This window comes from Diachasma alloeum, unplaced genomic scaffold (genome assembly GCF_001412515.2).
Source record: "Diachasma alloeum isolate Michigan unplaced genomic scaffold, Dall2.0 Dall_scaffold_00210, whole genome shotgun sequence".
Lineage (NCBI taxonomy): Eukaryota > Metazoa > Arthropoda > Insecta > Hymenoptera > Braconidae > Diachasma > Diachasma alloeum.
In genome coordinates this window covers 1,547,819-1,571,973 of record NW_021680375.1, presented here as the reverse complement: position 1 = coordinate 1,571,973, position 24,155 = coordinate 1,547,819, and the positions used below count along the sequence as shown (strand labels likewise).

At 36.6% G+C, this 24,155-nt stretch overlaps 1 protein-coding gene across 1 annotated transcript in view; it reads right to left on the bottom strand.

Moving 5' to 3' along the window:
• Positions 1-24,155, bottom strand: part of LOC107036705 (telomerase-binding protein EST1A) — a 156,603-nt gene that overhangs the window by 43,137 nt on the left and 89,311 nt on the right. The window contains exons 9-14 of the mRNA XM_015254835.1: positions 11,121-11,302; positions 9,905-9,978; positions 4,558-4,670; positions 3,115-3,218; positions 2,430-2,603; positions 1,780-1,971 (exon numbers count right to left, since the gene is read on the bottom strand). Coding sequence (XP_015110321.1) covers positions 1,780-1,971; positions 2,430-2,603; positions 3,115-3,218; positions 4,558-4,670; positions 9,905-9,978; positions 11,121-11,302 — 839 coding nt within the window. The remainder of the gene's footprint in view (positions 1-1,779; positions 1,972-2,429; positions 2,604-3,114; positions 3,219-4,557; positions 4,671-9,904; positions 9,979-11,120; positions 11,303-24,155) is intronic.

Sequence of the window (24,155 nt, the reverse complement as noted above, 5' to 3'; positions counted from 1 at the left end):
ATTCATGAAAAATTCGAAATTTTCAACAATCATCATAAAAATCAAATCAACCAATATAGCTACCGTAATCATCTTTTAACTTCGACTCAATAGCATTAAAACAAACATTTTAAGTTATGATTGAATTCATTTGAAGCATGATATTCAAAGATATCCCCGGAATTTTTATTTTCAAAAAATACAAAATTTGTGCAAATTTTCAAATAAATCAAAATAACGATTATTGCTATCGTCTTCATCATTGAACTCGGTCAGAAGGACATCCAAAAAATTTTTTCAAGTCATCATTCAATCAATTCAGAACATTTTTTCTTAGTTATAGTGAGAAAACAGACATTTTCCTAGAATTTTCTAAAAATCTGGGGAATTTTTCTCCTTCTGATAAACATGAGAAAATTGATATTTATGGCACAAAGAATAGTTTGCGGATTTGAGGAATTTGAAAGTACCGCGAGTTTTGTAGCGACTAACTTCACGCGACTCATTGGCCAATGAGAATTGAGGATTAGCGGTCAGACAATTTCGATATATTTCGATACGGGCGAATGATCTACTGACTGACAGAAATTGTGATTGTGACTTTAGTATTTCCTTAAAATGGCATTGTTTCTTTGTTATGTAAACTTTGAGGGCCCAGGTGCCATAGAAGTTATGATCATTTGGTAATATGTATTTTTGACACAATAAAAATAAACTTCAATACAAAACAACTTCACGAAGCTTTCATCTTTAAACCTTTTAGAAAAAACGCATGAGTAATATCTCAAATGGAAAATGAGAACGCGAATATGGCAGATATCTCGAACGAATGGAAAAATTCAGGCAGTTTTCATGAGTACAATCGTCTTGCGTCGAATTTTCATGAAGCCCGCCTAACAAACAAAAGAGAATTGAATACCATTTTATGAAATATAAATAAACGAATCATAATTGTCCAAATCGTTTAGGTCAGAGGAGAATAGAATAATTCTACTTTCTTAATATTGCGTTTACTGAGGTTTTCTTCGAACAAAGTTGATTAGAATTAATAGCTAGAATTATGAGATTATCTCACATTTTTTATGTTAAGGATAGGATCTGAATGCACTATAGTAAAAAATGATGATCGATTTTTGCACTTTGAACAAATAATATTAATATCCCAATACAAAATTTCTGATATGAATAAAAAGAAGCTGTGACTCAATATTCCAAATGAAGTTTCAATTTTTAATTTGGTGCTGAAAAAACGAGATGACAATATTCTAAGCACGGAATTATAATGATGAGATGAACAACAGATTAATTGAATTACCGTGTGAGCTAACTAAAAACTGATAACAGTGTAGGCACTTTTATCAGAATATCAACAAACATTGAATTCCAGAAATTCCCACTCTAAAGTGTGTTCTAGCAGGACTTGAATTGCAATTATGATTAAAGTCCTATTCAGTGAGAGTAGGAATTAGAAAATGAGCCAATCATTTATTGTAATATGAAAATTTAACAGCTGATAAATTGGGACATACGATTTTCATCGCTCGTATTGCTTTTTGCAACGAGAATGATTACCAACAATTAATTGAAAAAGGGAATATCGAATCTGACAGGAAAAAGGGCATGAAAAGTTTGTCATGAAAAATTGAATTCATATTGCAGTGGCAAAAGACAAAGAGTGCACGCGCAATATTCAATCACTCCTCTTTCGCCTCGTAGTTGACACGCGTTTGTGTACTCGACAACAAAGAGAGCCCTCCCCACCATCTGGAGGGCAAAATACATGCATTGAAAAGCACTCACCTGCACTCGTTGTCGATGACGCTCCTGTTTTCTCTGACGTCTCTCCAACTCTTCCTTCCGCTCGATCAACGACCTTATCTCTGGCGGTGACGTCAAATCCTTTGGAACTGTTGATGAGAAACGCTTTGATGAGGATCCTGGATCGTCGTCGTCATCCTCGCTATAGCTGTCCACAAGAATTTCTGAATCACTCTGGAGATGAAAAAAAAGTATGAAACATTCATTAGCAGAGTGAATGGACAGGGAAACGAGTAGGAATAAATATTAAAACCAACGAAGATAATGTTAACTCAGGCTATTAAATGGCACGGATTTCCCATAATATTTATTCTTAAGGCCCTGCTCTATTATCTGCCGAATATCATCTAGATTAGAACTGTGCGCGCGCTTATCTATTTGTTGTGAAAATGAAGAAATCGAATTTATTAAACTTTATATACTTATAGATGCTTTTTAAATATTGATAATGACTTGAAGAAAATTAAGAGAATGAAGAGTGAAACATCAATGAATAATGTTTAATCTTCGACTCGTTCTTTTTTTTACTCTTTAAAATAATCTGATTAAAATCTGTAATTCTGTAATTAAAATCTGTAGGATCATTGTTTTCTTGGATTAACTTCTATCGGTCAGTCATGAGTGATCATTACCTGTTCTGGTGGTGAACTTGGTGCACTTGTACTAGAAGCCTCGACTAGAGAAACATATTCACTAATTCCCGTTTCACTCTTCTGAAGTTTCAGCACCGGTGTTTCAAGGCCACACAGGAATCCCGTGCAAAAGAAGTGGAATTTTTGTAACCTCAAGCAGACCTGGGCTACTTCCTGAAAGCAAATACCTTCGAATTAGTTGAACAATATCGTCGACGTGGATTCAGAAAATATATTACTACTATTATTTCATATTCTATTTATTATTATTTATATAATATTTTATATTGTTTTATTACTATCATTTTCAAAGTGATATTATTAGTATTATTACTAGACTCCGCTCACAGGCACACCCTCCCCTAGATTTGCTAATCACCTCAAACCACAAATGACTTCGAATTTGCTCCATTCGAAAGCAAAAACAAAAATTATCAATTTTCTGTCGGTGGTCCATTTTGCCTGCCTGGTCCGTTTTGCCCTACCCTCCCCTAGTTGTTAGAACAACATAATTCTCTAAATTCACAAAGGAAGCAAATTATTTCCAACACATGAATGATTTTTTTCCATGTAAAATGAAATCGCGTGAAGAGGGCGCAGCTGGTATGAACCCCAAAAAACAAACAAATATTGAATAATTAATTGACGAATTCATATTGTTCCAGTTCGACCAAAAATTCCTCACCAGATCTTCTATTTTCAGAGCGTAGAAAGACTCCTGCGGATTGGACATCAGTGGTGTGAAACCGGATAACGTGGCATCCTCGGGTAACTTCACCAGGTTCACCTCTGGAAGATCGTAATCAATTCGACTCGATAATTTATCTATTCAAAATAACTGTTTATTATTGACTTGTCTCAATAATGAGTGACCACAGAAAAAAATATCAGACTTTGCTACCGAATGAAAGCTTTGTGATCGATCGATTTTTCGATTCTCTAATTCTCTAATTCTTGGAAATGACTCAGAACGTCATGAAACGTCGAGATATGTTTTTAGAGGACTAAAGTGATAGATAAAAATCTGAAATTTTGGCTCATAATTGGTATTACTCGGGAGCGCATCTGGGCAAAATTTCAGCTTAATCAATCCAGTAGTTTTTAAGATACAGCAATTCCGAACAATTTTTCTTTTCTCAATATCTCGAAAACTACTGCATCAAATGAAGTTTTTTGGCGTCAAAATATTCCTTATGATAATGTCTATCGAATCAGACCATAATATGCCTAGCTAACTATTACGAGTCGCTCAGTAATTGACATTTTTCATTTTTGTGATAAAATTGATGTGAACACGAAAACGCTTGCAAAAATTGAGATAGGAAGATGAAATTTGGTAAGGTTCTAGCTCTTCAGTCTGGAATTTGAGATGGGTAAAATCGAATGAGTAGTTTTAAAAATATTCAATTTTTTGTATAAAATATATTGTTTAATACCTCAAAAAACTAATCATCCGATTTCAATTTCTTTTTTTCAAAATATGCGTCTTGATGTCTCCTATCTAGTTCTTTCAAAATATATATACCCGTTCCTATTTTCTATTTTTTTTTTAGTTTTTCTATTTTTTTTTGTCTGAAAGTTGCTTTGACGTTCCATTACATGAGTGAACAATGCGGTAAAGTTCTAAAATGTTCAGGACTAGTTGGTATCATCGAGTTGCACTCCTGTGTAAAATTTCAGATCGATCGATCCAATACTTTTTGAAATAGAGCAGTTGATGTAAGAAACGTTTTTCGCATAAAATGACATATCGTTGTTCTATCATTGATTTCCACATGGAAACATTTCTTAAAAATGGGATCGTGTAAATATGCCTATTCCACTGAATAAAACTGAAATTTAATTCTCAATTTTAGAAGGTCAAACCTTTCGAGGAAGCGTTTCCAATAAAAATTGCCACTTTTCAATTAAAAAATGAAATTTCTACAGATCCATTCGGAAGCTTACTACCAATCGAATTGGTAGAAATAAAAAATAAAAAAGACAAATACGCATCAAGTCACGGTTACACGCCTCCTGACAGAAAGACTCGGCCCCCTTCTTGTTTCATATTTTCAAAATCTTTCTTTCTATTTTCTTCTGGAATCACCAACTCCCTGCATGCTCCCCCAAATTATTTAATACTTACCATTCCATCTACCCAAAACATCACAAGTCGGGATGATAACATATCGTGGCCACGGTAGCTTAGTCAGGATATTCACCATCATAGCTAGCCTACTCCATACATCCCCAGGTGGTCTAAAAATTTTTTGGAAAAAAACAATAAAAATTCACGATAAACCATCCGTACGTGAAAGTCATTAATCAGCAATTGCGAAACACCATTGTCCATATTCATAAGACTATTATCCAATAATTATTATAATGAATAAAACAAAGAGTAATCAGCATTCACTCGTCGAGTAATTGTCGACATGAAAATAACTGGTGAAAGGGTCAAGCATGAACGGCAAACAACTCACATTAAACAATATCTTTAAATACACGCAGTTATTTCTTCTCTACATGCTACTACAGGTTCGCTGGAATTGAATTTGTCTCGGTGGTGAAGTCGTCCTTGCCAAGGCGACGCTTGACTCACGTAATTGTTAATCGTTAACGAGAAACAATAATTAACTTATCCCAAGCAGGATTGCTGGGGACGGTTGCGCAAACTCGTGCGATCCTTCTCTTCTCAATACTTTTTTTCTTATTCTTTTCTTTTCCTTATTTTGTTTCCATCGCTTCTCTTTCTTTCAGGGCTCTTCGGGTGGTGGGCCTTGGAAATCATTTAATGGCTGATGTAGTGCACCTTTGAAACAATCTTCAGCAGAAGCTCATGCGGTGAACTTTTTTTACTTCTTCTGCCTCTTCATCTCTTCTGCTATTTTTCGTTTTTTTCGGGCTGACGTCCGACGATTCGATAGCGGAATTATTTTGTACGAGTGACGCATATCTTTGTATATAATCGGGTAGAGGATGACAGTGACGTATTGGTTGAGAATATGAGAAGTGTGAGCTTGAAAAATTCGTAGATGATGACCAAATTATCTGTGACTTTATTGCCGAAAATAGACATGATTGGATAGGTGCAACTAAAGCAGACTATGATCGTGGCATTTGACATTATTTAATATTGGATAAGATATTATCGCATTGATAGTTCCAATCAGGTGTCGGAGTGCATCATTGACGACTATTGAGTAGGAGCCTAGAATTCCAAATATACTCCAAATTTTCAGACAGGATTGCTAGAGACGATTGCGCAAACTCGTGTGACCATTTTCTTCTCAATATTTTCTTATTCTTTCCTGTTACTCATTTTGGGTTCATCGCTTTTCTCTCGGTTAGTGCTTCTCGGGTGGCGGGCCTTGAAAATCATTTAATGGCTGATGTAGTGCACCTTTGAAACAATCTTCAGCAGAAGCTCATGCGGTGAACTTTTTTTACTTCTTCTGCCTCTTCATCTCTTCTGCTATTTTTCGATTTTTTTTTTGGCTGACGTCCGACGATTCGATAGCGGAATCATTTTGTACGAGTGACGCATATCTTTGTATATAATCGGTTAGAGGATGACATTGGCGTATTGGTTGAGAATATGAGAAGTGGGAGCTTGAAAAATTCGTAGATGATGATCAAATTATGTGTCGTTATATAGCTGAAAGTAGACATGATAGATAGGTGTAATTAATACAGTCTGTAATCATCGCATTTGATATTATGCAATATTGGACAGAAATTACCGCACTGATGGCTTCAATCAGCGGTCGTAGTGTTCCATTGACCATTATTAAAGTAGCTTTACCCTTACAAAAAATTTAAAAATGATCAAAAACTGCAACCAATTTCCAGAAAATTAGATTTGACTGAAAATCCTTTTTTTTCTCAATTTAATGACCATTCCGGTGTTTTGAAGGAAAAATGTTGAGAAATCAAGATTCACCTCAACATTTAAGTGAAAATCAACAATTCATTTATGATTGAAGACTAAAATCTGAATTCCATCTGCATTAGATGTGAACAAGTTTTTCAAACTAGTTCCATTATTAATTTATGAGATTGAAATATTGAAAAAAATATTCGCATTCTGCAAGATATAACTCTGATGGTTAGAGGTGCGTACAGGACAGAACTACTTCAAGTAGGAACCCACAATTATACAAAATAATTCCTTTTTGCAGGTGCTCGTTCATACTAATTACAGTTATTCATTACATTTTTTATTGGCTGGATAATCAAGGAATTCTCTCATTAGTCCCACGAGATTTTGTTATCTAAATTAAAGTTTTACTGCCATCGTGATGAGTATTCGCAAACTTGAAGACAAACGTGTCCTTGAAGATTCTTCAAATTACATTTTTCGAGCCATCTCTTTTGTTTCATTTTTTTAAAGGATGTAACGTCGGAGTGAACGGTGACTACAAGCATCTAGCTACCACCTAGTGATGACCCCTGCACCTGGCCTCGAGATGTTTCGAAGAAGTGGTGGACACCAAGAAGGTAAGATCATGAAAAAGGGTGGGTCCATCGTCCCTGACCCCCAGCTATCATCAACGTCAACATCAACCTCTTGGTGCCTGTCATGAAGATTTTTTTCTTAATTTTAATCTTGTAATTCATCTTTCCTCAAGGTCAATTGGTGTTGAGGTAACACGGTCAGTTGATTTGACGCGTGCTACGGAGAACCGGGGGATATCAGGGTTTCTGCGTGACTTCCTCAGCGGCGTAATCTGTTGGCGAGAGTGCGCATCCTCTGGTTACCGACCGCGTTCATCTGCCATTAGTTTACTTCGTTTATTTAGTGCAGAAAACTTTTGTTGAAAAATTCCGAATGTTTCATTTTTGTTTTGCGGGTAGTTGAGGTATCTAATTATGGATAAACCATGAAGCTGCTCATCTCCGAACTTTCTGTATTCTACCATCCTATGGTATATGCGGTGGGATTGAATTTCCGCTAATGGCGAAAGTTTTTCGATAGTTTTGGCGGGGGATAGAAGATTCCAGAGATGAATTAATGTGAGAGATAGTCTAGTAGAAAAGGTCCGGATGAGGCTAGACATCGATTAAGTGTTGAAATAGGGCAGCTGTTTTAATAATATCGATGCGGTATTTTTATTTATTTATTGATCTGTTCATTCATTTATTTATTTATTTATTTATTTATTTATGCATTTATTTATTCATTTCTCTTTCTTTCCATCTTTCTGTCTTTTTAAAAAAGTGAAATCCTTGAATAAATGATAAATATCCGCTGGAATCGAATTTAATGTTAACCGAAATTAGATGAATGTCAACTGCTTGAATTATTATCAATATATCTCCTCCTCCTGTAGGCCATTATGCCCTACCCTTATTTTTCCAAACGACAACGTTTCGAGAACTAAATGTTCTCATCCGAGCGTTTTTATTTTACGCTTTTAAATTCAAAGGATTTCGAACAATTATTAGAATATTGCATTGTAAATAATATTGGAAATAATCAAATGAAAATTACCATATGCCATGAGATGTTTAAGCCTTTTGCAGAACTTCGCAAGAACCAATCAAAGATAAAAAAGGACAGTCAATAAAATTGTTAACATATTAATAACTTACAAACCAAAAGATTGGGATTTGACAGCGGTCATAAGAGTCGACAACGCAAATTTGTCAAGACATACACCATCAATCACATCTCATGATGAAACTACTGTACATTTATGTTGTGCATTCAGGTGTCTTTCATCTCAAATATAATAAATCTGTTGCCCATTCTTTGGTCGCGATCGACGCAAAACGACTGAGTGCATTTCAATAGTATTTTTGCTATTATATAGTTTACGGTCATCCCCAATAGACTTTAAGCTATAAGTTATTGCGCTGCGGTGCATAGTTCAGTATGCACAGCAGAAACTTCCAGAAAATTCTGGAGTTTTCTGGAAAATTCTAGAATATTCGCGAGTTTTTGGCAATATTTTTGACATTTTTACCAAGTTTGAGGATGTTCTTGGGTTTTATAGAAAATTCGAGAAAATCCTGTGGTTTTACGGAAAATTCCAGGAAATTCTCGGGTTTTCTGAACAATTCAAAAAATTTCTCCAGTTTTCGAAAAATTCCAGAAAATTCTTTGGTGTCACAGAAAATTCGAAAGAACTGTTGAATTTTCAAGAAAATTCTCTGATTTTCTAGAAAATTCGAGGGAATTCTCGGATTTTCAAGAAAAGTTGAAGAAATTCTTGGGTTTTCTGAAGAATTTTCTTTGTTCCAATTGAGCAATTTCATTCATAATTCTGATTGACAAGTGCGGCCCAACTTCACCCGGGTAGAATAAGAGAAAATTGAACACCAGGATTTTTGAGAATTCCTGCAATGAAAAGAAAACACCTCAATGTTTTCGACTTTTCTAGAACACCTGAGAAGTCAAGAAAATTTGAGGGTTTTCCAAAGAAATTGAGAAAATTCTCGGATGTTCTAGAAAAGTGAAAAACATTGAGTTTATTTTTTAATTGCAGGAATTCTCAAAAATTCTGGTATTCAATCTTCTTTATTCTTCCGGATCACACCGCCAGGTGTCAATATGTTTAAATCTGTCTAAAAGCTAGTTCATTTCCGTGAAAATATTTTAATAACATTTATAAAATTAATATTGCTAATACTAACCGCACACTGTTAAAGTTTTTTTCTGGATTTTCCGAGTCAAATCCCGGAAATTTCTATCATGTTCAATGTCCACTGAAATTTCAGGGAAACTTGTCATTGAAAAATTGAATCTTCCATAGATTTTCTTTTCGAATGGTCTGAAAATCACTGAAATACTTGATTTTTCAGTTCAATTATTTTGTGAAAATGAGGAAAAATCTGGAAAATTCAGGAAAAAATTGAAGATTTATGTTCCTTTCTTCCTCAATATTTATGTTCCATTGAAAATCAAGTCAAATTGTGGAATGTCCGTCTCACTCCCACTGAAAACTCATGAATTGTCTTGAATTTTACCTAAAACTTGAAATTTCATAACCATTCTCCCTCTAAGCCAGATTCAATGTTCCTCCCATGAGAATTATCACCGTACTTTCCCTGAAATTTCGAAAAATTTCTAACAGTGCACAATGGACCGGAGGAGGAGATATGTTGTAGGAGACAAAAATTCCGGAGATGAATTACTGTTCAAGATAATCCAGCAGGAAACCTCTGCAAGAGGCAAGACATCGATCAACTGTTGACGGAGGTCAGTTATTTCAACAACTGATTGATTTTTAAACGAAACAATACTTGAACAATTTCATCACTTCGGTATCTCAAAATGTGAACCATAAGTCAAGAGCTGTTCTTGAAAAGACGATAAACCTGTGATGGAATTGAATTTCTCCTGTCGAAACTTTCCCGATCGTTTCAGTCGGTGATAAAAGTTCCCCAGATAAATCGATATGTGAGATAATGCACTTGAATTTCATCACTTGACACTAACACGTGAAAAACCATAAGTCAAGTTGTCCTTGAAAAAATGATAAACTCACCCCACACGATAATCCGTACACGAAGGCGGTGGATTCCACACTGAACTATGACAAAGCATCCAGTCGCACCAAATCTGTAAATAACAAATTACCATAATAATTTGTAGAAATACACACGAGAGTATTATTCAAATTTAGTACTTAATAGCTTCGAGGAACTAATTTTCACTGTTTGGAATGTACAACATACAGCCCCACAGCTTATATCTTATCAGTGTTGCACTACAGTAATATATTTTGTACCATCGACCTTGTAAACTTCCTCACCAGTTGATATTAATGATGTTATATGGACACGAGTGAAGATGTATGTTACCCACCAAGAGAACTCTTTCTCTCACTTTTAGTCATTAGAGTCAGCCAATACACTTTCATTAAATCTTCTCCTACGAGAATACTTCACGTGGAAAGATGAATCTTCCGGTTGGAAAAGTGCCGTTAGCGAAAACTCGGAATAGCGATCGAAGATGGTGGAAAGATTTCCAATAGATACATCGATAGATTCGAAAAATTAATGAAAAAAGTTTAAACAGAGAATGAAAAAACGATGGAAAATGAGCAAAATAAGAGCCATGTACGCGGAATCTTTTATCACCGAGAAATGCAAGATAGTTGGCTATCTACATTGACTAGTTGCCGAAGAAGATATCGATGGAGTTTAGCTGTAGGATCGACGATCGATCTCTCTCCAAACGTGAATAGTTTCTCCGTGGATTATTCACCAATGGAATGACTCAAAAGAAGTCGAAGAATTGAGTAAAAATTCAGCGTGGAATCTTCAGGTTGAATTCTCAAACGTATTGATGTCGATGAATGTTACCAGGAAGTGGTCTCTTTCGTCATCGACAATGAACTTTATCGATGGAGCCCTTGCACGCACCGATGGGTGCATTAATCCCCCGTGCACCGTATGAAGCCACCAGTGCTACCTCCACGTTACATAATAAGTCGATGGAGAGAAACTCGTGGTGTCTGATACATTGACATTGACCAACATCGTTTCCCACTGGCGTGGGTGGATACAGGTAGGATTCATAAATTACTGAAGTGAAATGAAGGTGAATTCCAACAACTTCAGGATACTCTCAATGTCTTGGGCAAACGATTAATTTCATTCCAAGTGTTTTTTTAAATTCATTTATGAGCCTGAATTCATTAATTATGACTGGTGATAAAGTAAAAATTTATAGACAAAGTGGAGTGGTTTCTTCGATACCTTGATAGCTGGGAGAAGAACCTGCATGTCATCGTCCACCACCAATCTCGGTAGCTCGTCGTTATCGAGTTGTACCTTCAGGCGAGCAACAGCACGCTCCAATATCAAATTAAACATCTGAAGTGATACCACCAAGGCTCGCTCCTGCACTTCGGATCTGTAACCCTGCTCCATTTGTGAATCTGTAAGTAAATATGTGATAGATAATTAATTTAATTGTCGATAAATTATTGAAAGTACTTTGTTATCGCCGGGATTTCATCGATAGACGTTAGTACAATGTACGGCTTCCTTTCAACCCACGGGAAATACCGAACTTCAGGAACAACGTGAATACTGCGAATACTCACGCAATTATTTTTTGGACTTTGGTGATTAGGTTTGAAGGATTTTTTTCGTTCGTTACATTTTTCATTGGAGACGAATTTAATACGGGTATACAACGTGACACTGATTTCCAGGGATGTGGCACGGATTTCTGGAAATCTATCACCAATTATTCACAGAGAAAAAGAGTTTGTGCTTTGGTTTCAGGGATATATCACTGATTTTCAGGAATTTATCGCTAATTATTAGGGATTCGCGATTGTGAAAGACAGTGATTGCAATTTTTTTGGAATTCAGTCATTTGATCACCATTTTCAGTGACATTATCACTGATTTCCAGTGACATCGTCATTAATCGTTAGGGACATCATCACTGATTTTTAGAGTGATGTCACTGATTTTCGGGAATCTATTAGCAAATTTTAGTGATAAAAATCAGGGATGACCCTGATGATCAGGGTCATCCGTGTCAGCGTCCAGTATCACCAATAGTTGGTGACATGCTCCTGGGAATCAGTGACATTTCCCTGAAACTCAAAACTTTAATCAGTGTTGATTTCTGATCACTGACTGAAATAACTCCCTAGATTTCACTGAAAATTAGTGATTGAGTCGCTAAAACAAAATAGCATAGTCAATATATTTGTGCTAGTAAGTTAACAACTTGCTTCCGAATGGAATTTCTGTGAGGATATATTTTTAATTGAAATCAGTGATTCATTGAATTCAACATTGCCCCAACGTTGGCGCCCAACATTGCCCAAACGTCGACAACCAACATTGCTCCAACGTTGGCAGCCAACATTACCCTAACGTTAACACCCTACATTGACCCAATGCTGGCAGTCAACGTCGCCTCAACATTCGCGACCAATATTGTCTCAATGTTGGCTGGCAGCATTGCCCCAGCGTTACAATTTTTTAGCTTCACCTGAATATTTGTTTCAAAATCGTATATTTCAATACGAATGCGTAAAAATGTTTTTTAATCCATAGGAGGTGTGCCTTCGGTGAGCGCTACTCTCCCAAGGGTCCAAAAACACTTTTCCCACGAGTGTCGAATTCTATTTTTCATCACGTGTGAAAAGTAGGATTTTGCGCATGCGAAGCGTGCGTAAAATTTTACTTTACGCACAAGTGATGAAACTAACATATTCGAACTCCTGAGGCCAAAATTAGTTACCCTAACACAAAAAATAGGAAATTTCGGATTTGACAAATATAATGCTTGTATGCGGAAGCAAAATACTGGAAAAATGACTGAATTTCAGAATTTTGCACTCGTTCAATTCCAAAATCGCCAATCCCTAACAATTGAGGATAAATTCCAATTCCAAAATTAGTGCCATCAGTCCAATTTTCCTAATAATTGGGGATGGATCCCTGATAACCAGTGACCTATCTCTGGAAGTCAAAACGTTTCTTTCTCCGCGTTGAAGTACAAACAGTAATTCAATATGAGACGGTAAGAGAGTGAACCAATTACAGTCAACGGGATTTGAGATTTAGGACTTTCTCCCAATGCCTCCATTACTACTAATTAACGAAGTGAGGCTGTAGCAGATGATAACCATACTTTGCCTCGTCCCCTCCCTCGACGCCGCACAAACTAACGAAGTCTCTCGTCTGTCTGGTATAGTAGACACCGATATTGACTCAATTACTAACCGGTGAAAACGAACGGAAATTCAATTACCGTGGACCATGTTATGACATCGTGGCTCTACTCTCGTTACAATATCCTCACTTCTGTGTAGGTTTTTTTGGTGATGAAGTAATTTGATTTCGGGTCTTACTAAAACCGTTGAAATTACATGAATAGCCGGAAGTAAGCAAAAGTAACGGAAACGAAATTTTTATCTGCACCCAAAAAAAAATTACTTTTGATCAGTAGAAACAGTACTTGTACCCAGTACCAAGGGGTTTCTGGGGAAAAGGCACATTTTTGTACTTCCTCGAAGTTACGAAACAACTTGATGCAAGTATCATGCGTCAAGAACCTGTGTACTGGTGAGAAGTACCTCAGTACTTGTCACAAGTATTTTGTCACTTGGAACAAGTAACAAAATTATTTGTGCTGAGTACCTGGCTGGTTGTTTTCAAAAGTACCAAATAAACTCAATGTAAGTTGAGTATAAGAACTCAAAAATGTTTTTGTAACTCTTCTAAAAACCGAATTTCGTCAAAAATTCCAAAATCTAAACAATTCCCGTTTTGTGAGTAATAGAATTGAAAAGAAATTGAAAATAATTTTTCGAAGCCTTTTAAATGTTGATAACAACATAAAGAATAAAAGATCTCAACAAAATTGAAATTTCGTTGGTTGGAAAGCATACCAATAATTCTCGAAAGCATCCGAAAAAATCACGATCTATTGATTTTTTCCTACAAAATATCTTCTGCTGAATATTTCTATTTATAAAAATGCGTAAAAAAGCCCATTCTATTCGGTAATAATATTCCCTTTTTTCAATAAAGTAATCAATTGGAAGTACTGAAATTAAGTCCTAAAAGAACTTGAGAGAAGTTGAAAAATTACTTTTCACTAGTATCTTTGGTACTTGGAAAAGTACTAAAAGTACTGGCAGTAAGTAGTGGTACTACTTCCTCCCAGTACCATTTTTACTCGATCGGCAGATGTGGTACTTCACCCAAGGACACAAAATGTACTTGGGACGAGTATTTCTAGAACTTTTCAAAAGTGAACTTCCCCCAAGTACCGGTTTGTACTGGTGAGAAGTAATTTTTTTTTGGGTGTGTATTTGAAAACAATGCGTCTCAAATGCAAAAATATGTTTTAGAATTACGAATAATATTTGCGAATTGATCCTTTTACTTGTATCATTGCAGTTACTATGACTTCATTCATTCTTATTTTATACAATCAGTACTTAGAACAAATTCAGTAGCGAAGCGGTAAACCGGGTCAAGTCGATTTTAACTATTGGCCAGTTTTTGGCGAATATCTCGAAATCTACAAGAGATAGAAAAATTTTTGATACGATCTTTTTTGTAGAGCCAGTTAAGGGTTATGGAAAAGGTTATGAGAAAAATTTTGCTATCTCTCTTAGATTTCGAGATATTCATCAAAAATTGACCGAAAGTCAAAATCGACTTAACACGGTTTACCGCTTCGCTACTGAATTCCATCGGGAAAATTGAAAAATCATTTTCCTTCCTGGTAAAAGTTATGAACATCCGAGGAAATAAGTCCTAGACTGTTGGAGAAAATCCTAATTTCGCGGACAGTTGACGAATAATTTTTAAGAAAGTGATATTAAATTGCATTTAGGGGGAAAAACTCTGGAAAGTTCTGTTTGCATTAAGAATTGAATACAATTACAACTTTTTTCAGCAGCAAATTACGCTGAATTTTTAATCCATTGCAAATTCGGGAAAATATCTACGCTCATTTTTCTAATGTCTATTAATTTTTATGCAATAATTAAACTGAAAATTTCGAACATAAAATTTCGAATTTTCAATAACAAAATTCCTTGAAATTTCAGGGGAACTCTAATGTTTTTAAATTTTCATTAGTATAAATAACGTGTTCATCGAACAATTTTTGTCCGTTTGGCGACTCTAATATATCCGTCACTATCGCAAATCCTTGGATAAATTACAATCTGATGAAATGTTTGTTCATTATCATTATAATTTTTTATGTTTCCTGTACTGTAAAAAAATGGCACTGCTTTACCCCCTTGTATAATACCAAATCTGTAACATTAATAGCTTCAATAAATAAATAAACATTAATTAATTAATTGATCAATGCCATGTAAGAAGCGAATTTTAAAAAAATAGCTCGTAATTGTTATCCCACATATTTTTCCGAAAATTAAAAAAAAATCCTTCGCAGCTCAAAAGATCTATATAATCGATCTTCAACGTATGAAAAGTCGCACTCCAATAACCCGCGACTTTTAAAACCCATAGTATTCTCCCCTTAAATTGAGACTTTAGAAAGTCTCAATTAGAAGCATTTAAAAATCTCAATTGTCGACTTTCAAAAGTCTCAATTTAAGCTCATAAGTCTCAAAATAAAGCATGTATTTTTTTTCCTGTAATTTTTGCACACCGAGCTGAAAATTATTGCCACGTATTAAGACGCAGTGCGGATGCTTACTGAAAACACCATTAAATAATTCAATTCACCGATGAAACGTTATAATTTACCCCGAGGGAATAAAGATGGTGGAGAGGTGGTGATCCACTCTCATCGTCCAGCCCCGGTGGAAGCATGCAGAAGGCATTCTATTGCAATTTTTTTTTCTTCATACTTCCCCTGTGGTGGTATCTATCAAACCGCCCACTGTCAATATTACGAACGGTCTAACCGATCGAAAAGTGCTTATTAACCCGCCCGTTCCATTTGCTTAGGAACTCTCCTGCTATTGACGTACTGAGCAAGTGAGTAATATGAGAACGCTCGATTACGCTCATATATATCCAGTGATTGTAATGTCACTTTTAGGGCCCTCGGTAATATTTGATGTTGGGAAAAACAAGCAGTCAAGAAGTGGATATTGTCTGCGGAGAATTGGGGGTTATGATTCCCCTGATGATGAAGTCTACTAACGGAACGCTGGAAGTTATTAATGAGACTGAGGAGGAAGACTGGATGAAGCGATGCAAATAATTGATTCAATATTTTTTGGGCACTCGTTCACTATTCACTTGAATCCAACGGGGCTTAACTGTATGATTAATCGAGTCTCATCAGAACATGGAGTTAAATTAATAATAAATCTTATTTTGGGTTAAAAGAGGTGGTTATGATGAACTAGGGGGCTACGCCCCCTCATATAACCTTTATATGACCCGCATGACCCTTACTTGGACCTTTATTCTGACCATTGTGACCCTTATTTCGACCCTTGATTTTGGAATCTTAATTTTGAGTACCAAATTTTCATTACCAGAAGTCGATTTGGATTTTTATAATATATAGAGAGATATTTTGAGCCTTGGGACCCTTAATCCCACCCTCGTGACCCTTATTTTCACCCTTGTGACCCTTATTTGGATCCTTAATCTGACCCTCATAATAACTCTTGTGACCCTTATTTTGACCTTGGTGACCTTTCCTTTCTGACCTGTGGTTTTTAACCCCCATGACCCTTATTTCGACCCTTACTCTGATACTTAATCTGATTCTTGTGACCCTCAATCTGACCCTTGTAATACTTAATCTTGTGACCCTTATGACCCTTAATTTGATCCATATGACTCGTAATCTGATCCTTATTTTAACCCTTCATCGGATAATCGGAATGATTAATCTGACCCTTGCAACCCTTAATCTTGTGAGCCTTATGACCCTTAATTTTACCCATATGACCCGTAATCTTACCCTTATTTGGACCCTTAATCTGCCCCTTGTAACCCTAAATCTTGTGACCACTATGACCCTTATGACTCGCAATGTCAACCTGATTTTAACCCTTGTGACCCTTCATCTGATAATCGGGAGGATTAATGTGACCCTTAATCTTGTGAGCGTTATGACCCTTAATTTTACTCATATGACCCGTAATCTCACCCTTATTTGGACCCTTATTTTGACCCTTGTGACTCTTCATCCGATAATCGTGACCCTCAATCTGACCCTTGGGACCCTTATGACTCTTTATTTAATCCATATGACCCTTGTGACCTCTATTTATCCCTTTGTAAGTCTTAATCTGACCCTTCTGACCCTTTTTTTGACCTTCAGACCCTTAACCTGGAGTCAGCTGTTTCTCTTTATCAAGTCCATGCCTGCTAATCGCCACCTATCGACCGCAAAACAGGACGACAGGTGACAGTTAGCGGGACTCAGTAATGAAAATGAATTGATTTACGAGGTTATATGAATCACATGGGAAATGTTGCCGTAACCATCATTAGAGGTTAGACCAACGAGTCTAACTTTTTTGTTCAACTCTTCTGTTTGATATTTCTAATGAAAAATGAAAAAAACTTTACAAATTAATGGCTAGAAATTCCTACAGAAAATGTTTTAATAGAAAAAGTTGTATAGGAAGATCCAATTCAAATGATTTTTTTCTATAAAATAATTTCCATTGAATATTTCCTATAAAAAATGCATTAAAGTCGTAAAATTCTCCTATGAAATCGATCAAAACTCATAGAATTTTCTATATAGTTCCTTAGATTTTTCGAGGAATTTTTTACCTATGTCAGTGAATCGCTAGAGGCTAGCGATACCCCAAGATTTTGAATTGCTCTGATCATACGTAGGTGCGAATAAACTCAATGTCCCATCCTCAATCCCTCCACTTTCAATCTATTTTCATCCTTCTCGTACCTCTCTGTGGTGGCAATTTACTGGATTTATGATTTAACGCCCGTCTCTCAAGCCTCGAAAGACCGAGGCTACTGCACTTCCAACTGAGAATGAGCGCTGATGGAAAACATGTTTATGGCGTCTCAATGAAAAATTAATCAAATGATTCTTAAAACTCGTTTTTATGGGACTTGAGCAAAAAATTCAAATGAAATGGGAATTTATTGAATTCCGTGGGATTCGAACGACCTTGAAAATCATTTTCTGCACTTGATAACCAAATGTCCCGGAGATTATCATGAGAAACTCGTTCTCACTGACACCTTGAAAATAATCTAAAAATCCATTGGAGGAATCATTCCTCGATACGGAGTAATATTGAGCCAATGGATTACGATATCTGCCGAATAGATTGCTGAGAGTGCCCACAAATCCAATGGTATGATAACCATAAACGAGCCAATTGCCTGGAATAGAAAATTTCCCTCAGTGAAAATTATCATATATCTCGGCGAAGATTATTGCTACCCTTTTAGTTCACTAGATAAGTCGCCCATATTTAAGGATATCCAAGTACTTTGACTATTTTTTGCTTTCGAATGAAAGCTTTGTACACTGATAGAAAAAATCTCTGACACGACAGAAGTGGTTTCTTGAGACAAGAGAATGGGGTTTTGACCATGAATCTCTTGATACAAGAGATTCTTAGTTTTACCTAATTGAAGTATATTCTGAGAGGAAGATGTGTGCCCTCAGGACCGATTTACTTGATTGGAAACCCTATCACCTCTGTCGAAAATCATGAAAAACAGAATTATCTATAGCGAAAAGTACGAATTCTTCACACAAGAGAATAGAAACTTCATCAGATTGATATTAAATGTAAGCAAGATTACTTTCCGCCAAGAGATTCTTGCCAGCGAGTCTGATCTAATATGGAAAGCATTATGATGCACGCGAAACTTCCTGCTCTTTCCGTCCAATATTCAATACTTTATGCCAAGTTCCCCTATTTCTTTGATCCAAAGTCATGAAGAATTCATTCAGTTAAAACGGCGCGAATGATGTAGTTTCTTGAGCCAAGAACTTGTACTCTACGTGTCAGAGATTTTTTCTATCAGTGTAATTGTTCAAATTTAAGTTGTAATTTAATAACAATTCAATATAATTTAGTACCAACTAGTTGGTAGAATATTTAAAAAACTGAATCTGCTATATATCTGCCAATTATTGAGTTATAAAACTCCGGCAGCGCTCATTTTTCTTCTTTTTACTTGTATTTTACGATGAGAACATAAAAATGATGCCAAAAATTTCAGGGCAATATTTTAGATCAATATTTAGTAGAATGTCTCATATATTATATTTTTCTAAGAATAACTTAGAAATTTAAAAGATAGGATATTTTTTGAATACACTGTTTTTTGAAATTTCGTGGAAGATATTATAGTAAATCTCATGACAGTGACATTGAATCGAATTCCGGAAAAGAATGGTTATGAAATTTCAAGTTTTAAGTCGAATTCACGGAAATTCATGAGTTTTCAGTGGAAGTGCGATGGAAATTTCACACCTTGATTAAATTTTCTGTGAAACATGAGTAATCAAAAACAAAATGACAAATTTTAAATTTTTCCCTGAATTTTCCTGATTTTTCTCAATTTTCACAGAATAATTAAACTAAAAAATCAAGTATTTTATTGATTTCTAGATCATTTCACCAGAAAATCAATGGAATATTTAATTTTTCAATGACAAGATTTCCTGAAATGTCCGCCGAACTTGAACACGATAAAAATTTCTGGAATTTGGCGGTTAAAGCGTTTCAAGTCGATTTAATCCTTAGCTAAGTTTTCGAGAAATATCTTCAAATTTAAGAGATCTAGCTAAATAGTCGTAATAACCTTTTTTGCAGAGCGAGTTGAGTGCTACAAAAAAGCTAATAAGAGAAATTTTGCCATCTCCCTTAGATTTCGAGATATTCCTTGAACACTGGCCAATAGTCAAAATAGACTTGAACCGCTCGCCACTGATTTTCACCAGTCTATAAACACAATATCCTTTGGAAAAATAGATCGGCAACACAGAACCCTTCCCCAATTTTCAACCGAGGACTTACTCCATAAAAAAAAGCAACAGGATGACTATCGAGTGGCTCTAATCATCACGAAGTGTAGAGGACGTTGTTATTCGTCCGGCAAATGAGTCACGAAGGGAGCGCTGCCCTCCTCCTCCTCACTCCTTATTTCCTGTCTTCCTCCAACTGTTAGGGGATAGAAAATAAGGTAGATGGGAACGCATTGGAGGCGAAGGACCTCGAAAGCCCGTGTTACTTGCTAGGCACTGCATCTACAACCACACTTGGGGCTCATTGTACGACCTTGACGAGGCCTTGCCGAGGTCGCCGACATGACGATGCCATGGCAGTACTACGTATCCACCAAGACAGTATATATCTAATCATGCCGATAGAATCCTCACAAAGTTTTACAAGGATAAATTATAAAACATGAATGAAGGAAAAACGGATGGAGTAGTGAGAGCGAGAGAGTGAGACAGAGAGAAAAAAAATGAATTACAGGTAATGACGATGATGATAATGATTGAGTCTGTGCTCTTCCTAACAAGCTTTTGCGTCGTTTATTTTATTCATTTGTTTCGGGTAATAAAAATTTCAAGGAATAAAAGCAAATTTTATATATACTTTAGCGTGTGAGATCGAGAGATGGGTGAGTTTGAGTCATCGTGTGTCGCAAACAATCCCATTTCAAGTTTAATTATACACTTGGAGTAAATGCAATACTGCTATGGGGTATAAAAGGTTAGGGAGGGACGGGCGGAGGATGAGGGAAGTCGAGGGAAAAAAGAAGTTTGGTGAGATGTGGTGGTAAGAGGAGAAGAGGACTTTTGCATCACGCCAAGGCATCAGGGGCACGCAAGCCTAGTCTTCTTCGTTCTTGCTTCTTCTTCTTTCATTTCATTTTATAGTTTCGTTTTTTTTATTGCCGCTGCTGATGCTGCTGCTGCTGGGTCTTCTTGTTTCTCGTTTGGATGTACAACTGCTACGGTGAAAGAAGGCAAAAGCATCCATGAGTCTTCCTATAATCATCCCTGGAATGATACTCTTGATATAATAATAATCACGGCTGATCTAACCACCACGTACTGCTAATGGCCGTGATCTAGAATTTGAACGTCTTTTTTCCGTTTTCACTGCCTCTGGATGTGTTGGCTTTCACTGGACTGCTGAAGCCTCGGAAATTTTAAAAACTAGACGAGACGCGCGCCAACTGGGCTGCCTGCCCGAGGCGAAAAGTTTTTACGTACTCCTCTTCACTTTTCCTCGTCCGGGCATGGGCATTAGCCCTTCCTCAATCTCGTAAAAGTGAAAATCACTGGGCAAAAATAGCGTTCACGACTTGTGGTGTGGGTTTTTTTACGCGCGTGGCTGGCCGCAGTGGGAAAACAAAGGTTTTTTAGAAGTACGTCTTTACTTGTATCAACACGGAGAAAAAAGTTGGAGAAAAATTGCGGAACGAGTTAAGGAATCGTGGAGAGAGCTCGATTTTTAGTGAAAAAGTGCAAGACGAATAGGGAATTTTTCTCCGGTGGCCAACTGACGGTAGCCCCTGTCCCACTGACGACAAACCAATTACACAACAGAGAAAAAAATGGAAAAAAGAAAACAATTTGTACATTTGGTCAAGTTGAAAAAAAATAGTTTAACCTATCAAGTGGACAACTCAGTTGAAAAGAAAAATACAATTGACTAAATGAACCATTCACGTTACAAATTATTTTCTCATCAAATTGGAAGTGATATGGCGTACTTTTCCGGTCTTGAAAACAATAATTAAAGAAAATGTTCATAAATAACGGAGGACTTGTGACTGAGGTGGTAACAGTCGAATTTTGATCGGGCAACATCGCACGCTTCAGCTAGTAGTGGGGTTGTAACAGTGAGATGAATGTTTGTGTGTGTTATACGTGTCTATATGCTTCCAGCACTGAATTATCGTCACCGACTTTACCGACCTCGATCAGCTGTTGTGCGGTGTTGACGCGTTGCTCGACTCGTAATGGCGGTCAAATTTTTTTTAGAGCAATTCGAAAATCAATCGAAGATATCACGCCTATATGGCCCGGTCCCCTACTTGTTCTCACCAGCGATAGATTCTCCATAGTCTAAAGTAAATGGCTTGTGGTTTTTTTTCAATATCTTGAGTGTCTAACCAATGCGACATCTCGATCAAAGTTCACACGGTCACGTTTCTTCCCGAAGCGTAATGTTACAAGAAGTGATTTTCAGAAAGTAATTTCTCACTAGGATGCCCCGATAGAAGGATTAATATTATTACTAACGTGTGGCTCAAATATGAATCTGGCATATGAGACAACACCAAAATTATGGTGAATAATGTGGGTTTTGGCTAAACATCCTTAACGTAACAGCAGTGACGAAATAGTAGATTAAAAGTATTGTCTGACGAATGTGACTTTAAAATCCGAGCCGAAGGCGAGGATTATATTTACATGTGTGGCAAAATCTATTTTTGCCAAAAAGTACAATAACTCAATAAAAAACGCTTCAAATCAAACGCCTCACATGTCAATTTAAAGGTTATTTAATAGGCTTTCGAATGAGTATAAGCTAAATGTACTTCATCAAAGAAGAAGACCAAAATTGGCGTCAAACCCAGAGAAAGGGCCACCGTCACGGTCACGAATTGCTCTACAGGGGAATATTGTTTAAGTTCTTTCCAATTTTTTCGATTTTGAGATGGAATTTCTTGAGTGGAATTGCGGAATGTTACCTGGTTGAAACCCATGAAATATCGCTCACTGATTGCGGGGTGGAGATGCGTTTCAGGACGACCATAAAGTCAACTTCAGGAGCAGAAGATACAACCTTCGTCATAACTTTGTTATTTTTTTTTCTCTAGTGCTGTTGCTTATTTTTAGACGGTGCTAATTCGACTCTCAGGGCTTTGTCCTCGTCCTCCACTTTGTCGAAACCTTCGAGAATAATAAACGGAATACGCTGTTCCGTTGATGTCGATGATGCCAGATAATCCTATGGAGATATCTACTTTTTCGAATAACGAAAATACCAAATGATGAACCGTGAAAATTCATGTACCGTTGGCAATAGAAAATTTGTACAAATTATATTTATTAGTTCTTCCTTAGATTTTATCGTTGCGTAATTCATGATGCACTTGGTGCATCGATAATCGATACTCGCGTGCCGTACAGACTCCGTGCACGCCTCTCCGAGAAACCTGAAGCAAGGGAAAAAGGGGTACTGGCGCAATGTGTGTACTTATCGCGTCGACTTCTTCGCGCCGAGAGAGTTTTATCAGTTCTGAGGATCGGTGTGGCATGNGTAATTTCTCACTAGGATGCCCCGATAGAAGGATTAATATTATTACTAACGTGTGGCTCAAATATGAATCTGGCATATGAGACAACACCAAAATTATGGTGAATAATGTGGGTTTTGGCTAAACATCCTTAACGTAACAGCAGTGACGAAATAGTAGATTAAAAGTATTGTCTGACGAATGTGACTTTAAAATCCGAGCCGAAGGCGAGGATTCTATTTACATGTGTGGCAAAATCTATTTTTGCCAAAAAGTACAATAACTCAATAAAAAACGCTTCAAATCAAACGCCTCACATGTCAATTTAAAGGTTATTTAATAGGCTTTCGAATGAGTATAAGCTAAATGTACTTCATCAAAGAAGAAGACCAAAATTGGCGTCAAACCCAGAGAAAGGGCCACCGTCACGGTCACGAATTGCTCTACAGGGGAATATTGTTTAAGTTCTTTCCAATTTTTTCGATTTTGAGATGGAATTTCTTGAGTGGAATTGCGGAATGTTACCTGGTTGAAACCCATGAAATATCGCTCACTGATTGCGGGGTGGAGATGCGTTTCAGGACGACCATAAAGTCAACTTCAGGAGCAGAAGATACAACCTTCGTCATAACTTTGTTATTTTTTTTTCTCTAGTGCTGTTGCTTATTTTTAGACGGTGCTAATTCGACTCTCAGGGCTTTGTCCTCGTCCTCCACTTTGTCGAAACCTTCGAGAATAATAAACGGAATACGCTGTTCCGTTGATGTCGATGATGCCAGATAATCCTATGGAGATATCTACTTTTTCGAATAACGAAAATACCAAATGATGAACCGTGAAAATTCATGTACCGTTGGCAATAGAAAATTTGTACAAATTATATTTATTAGTTCTTCCTTAGATTTTATCGTTGCGTAATTCATGATGCACTTGGTGCATCGATAATCGATACTCGCGTGCCGTACAGACTCCGTGCACGCCTCTCCGAGAAACCTGAAGCAAGGGAAAAAGGGGTACTGGCGCAATGTGTGTACTTATCGCGTCGACTTC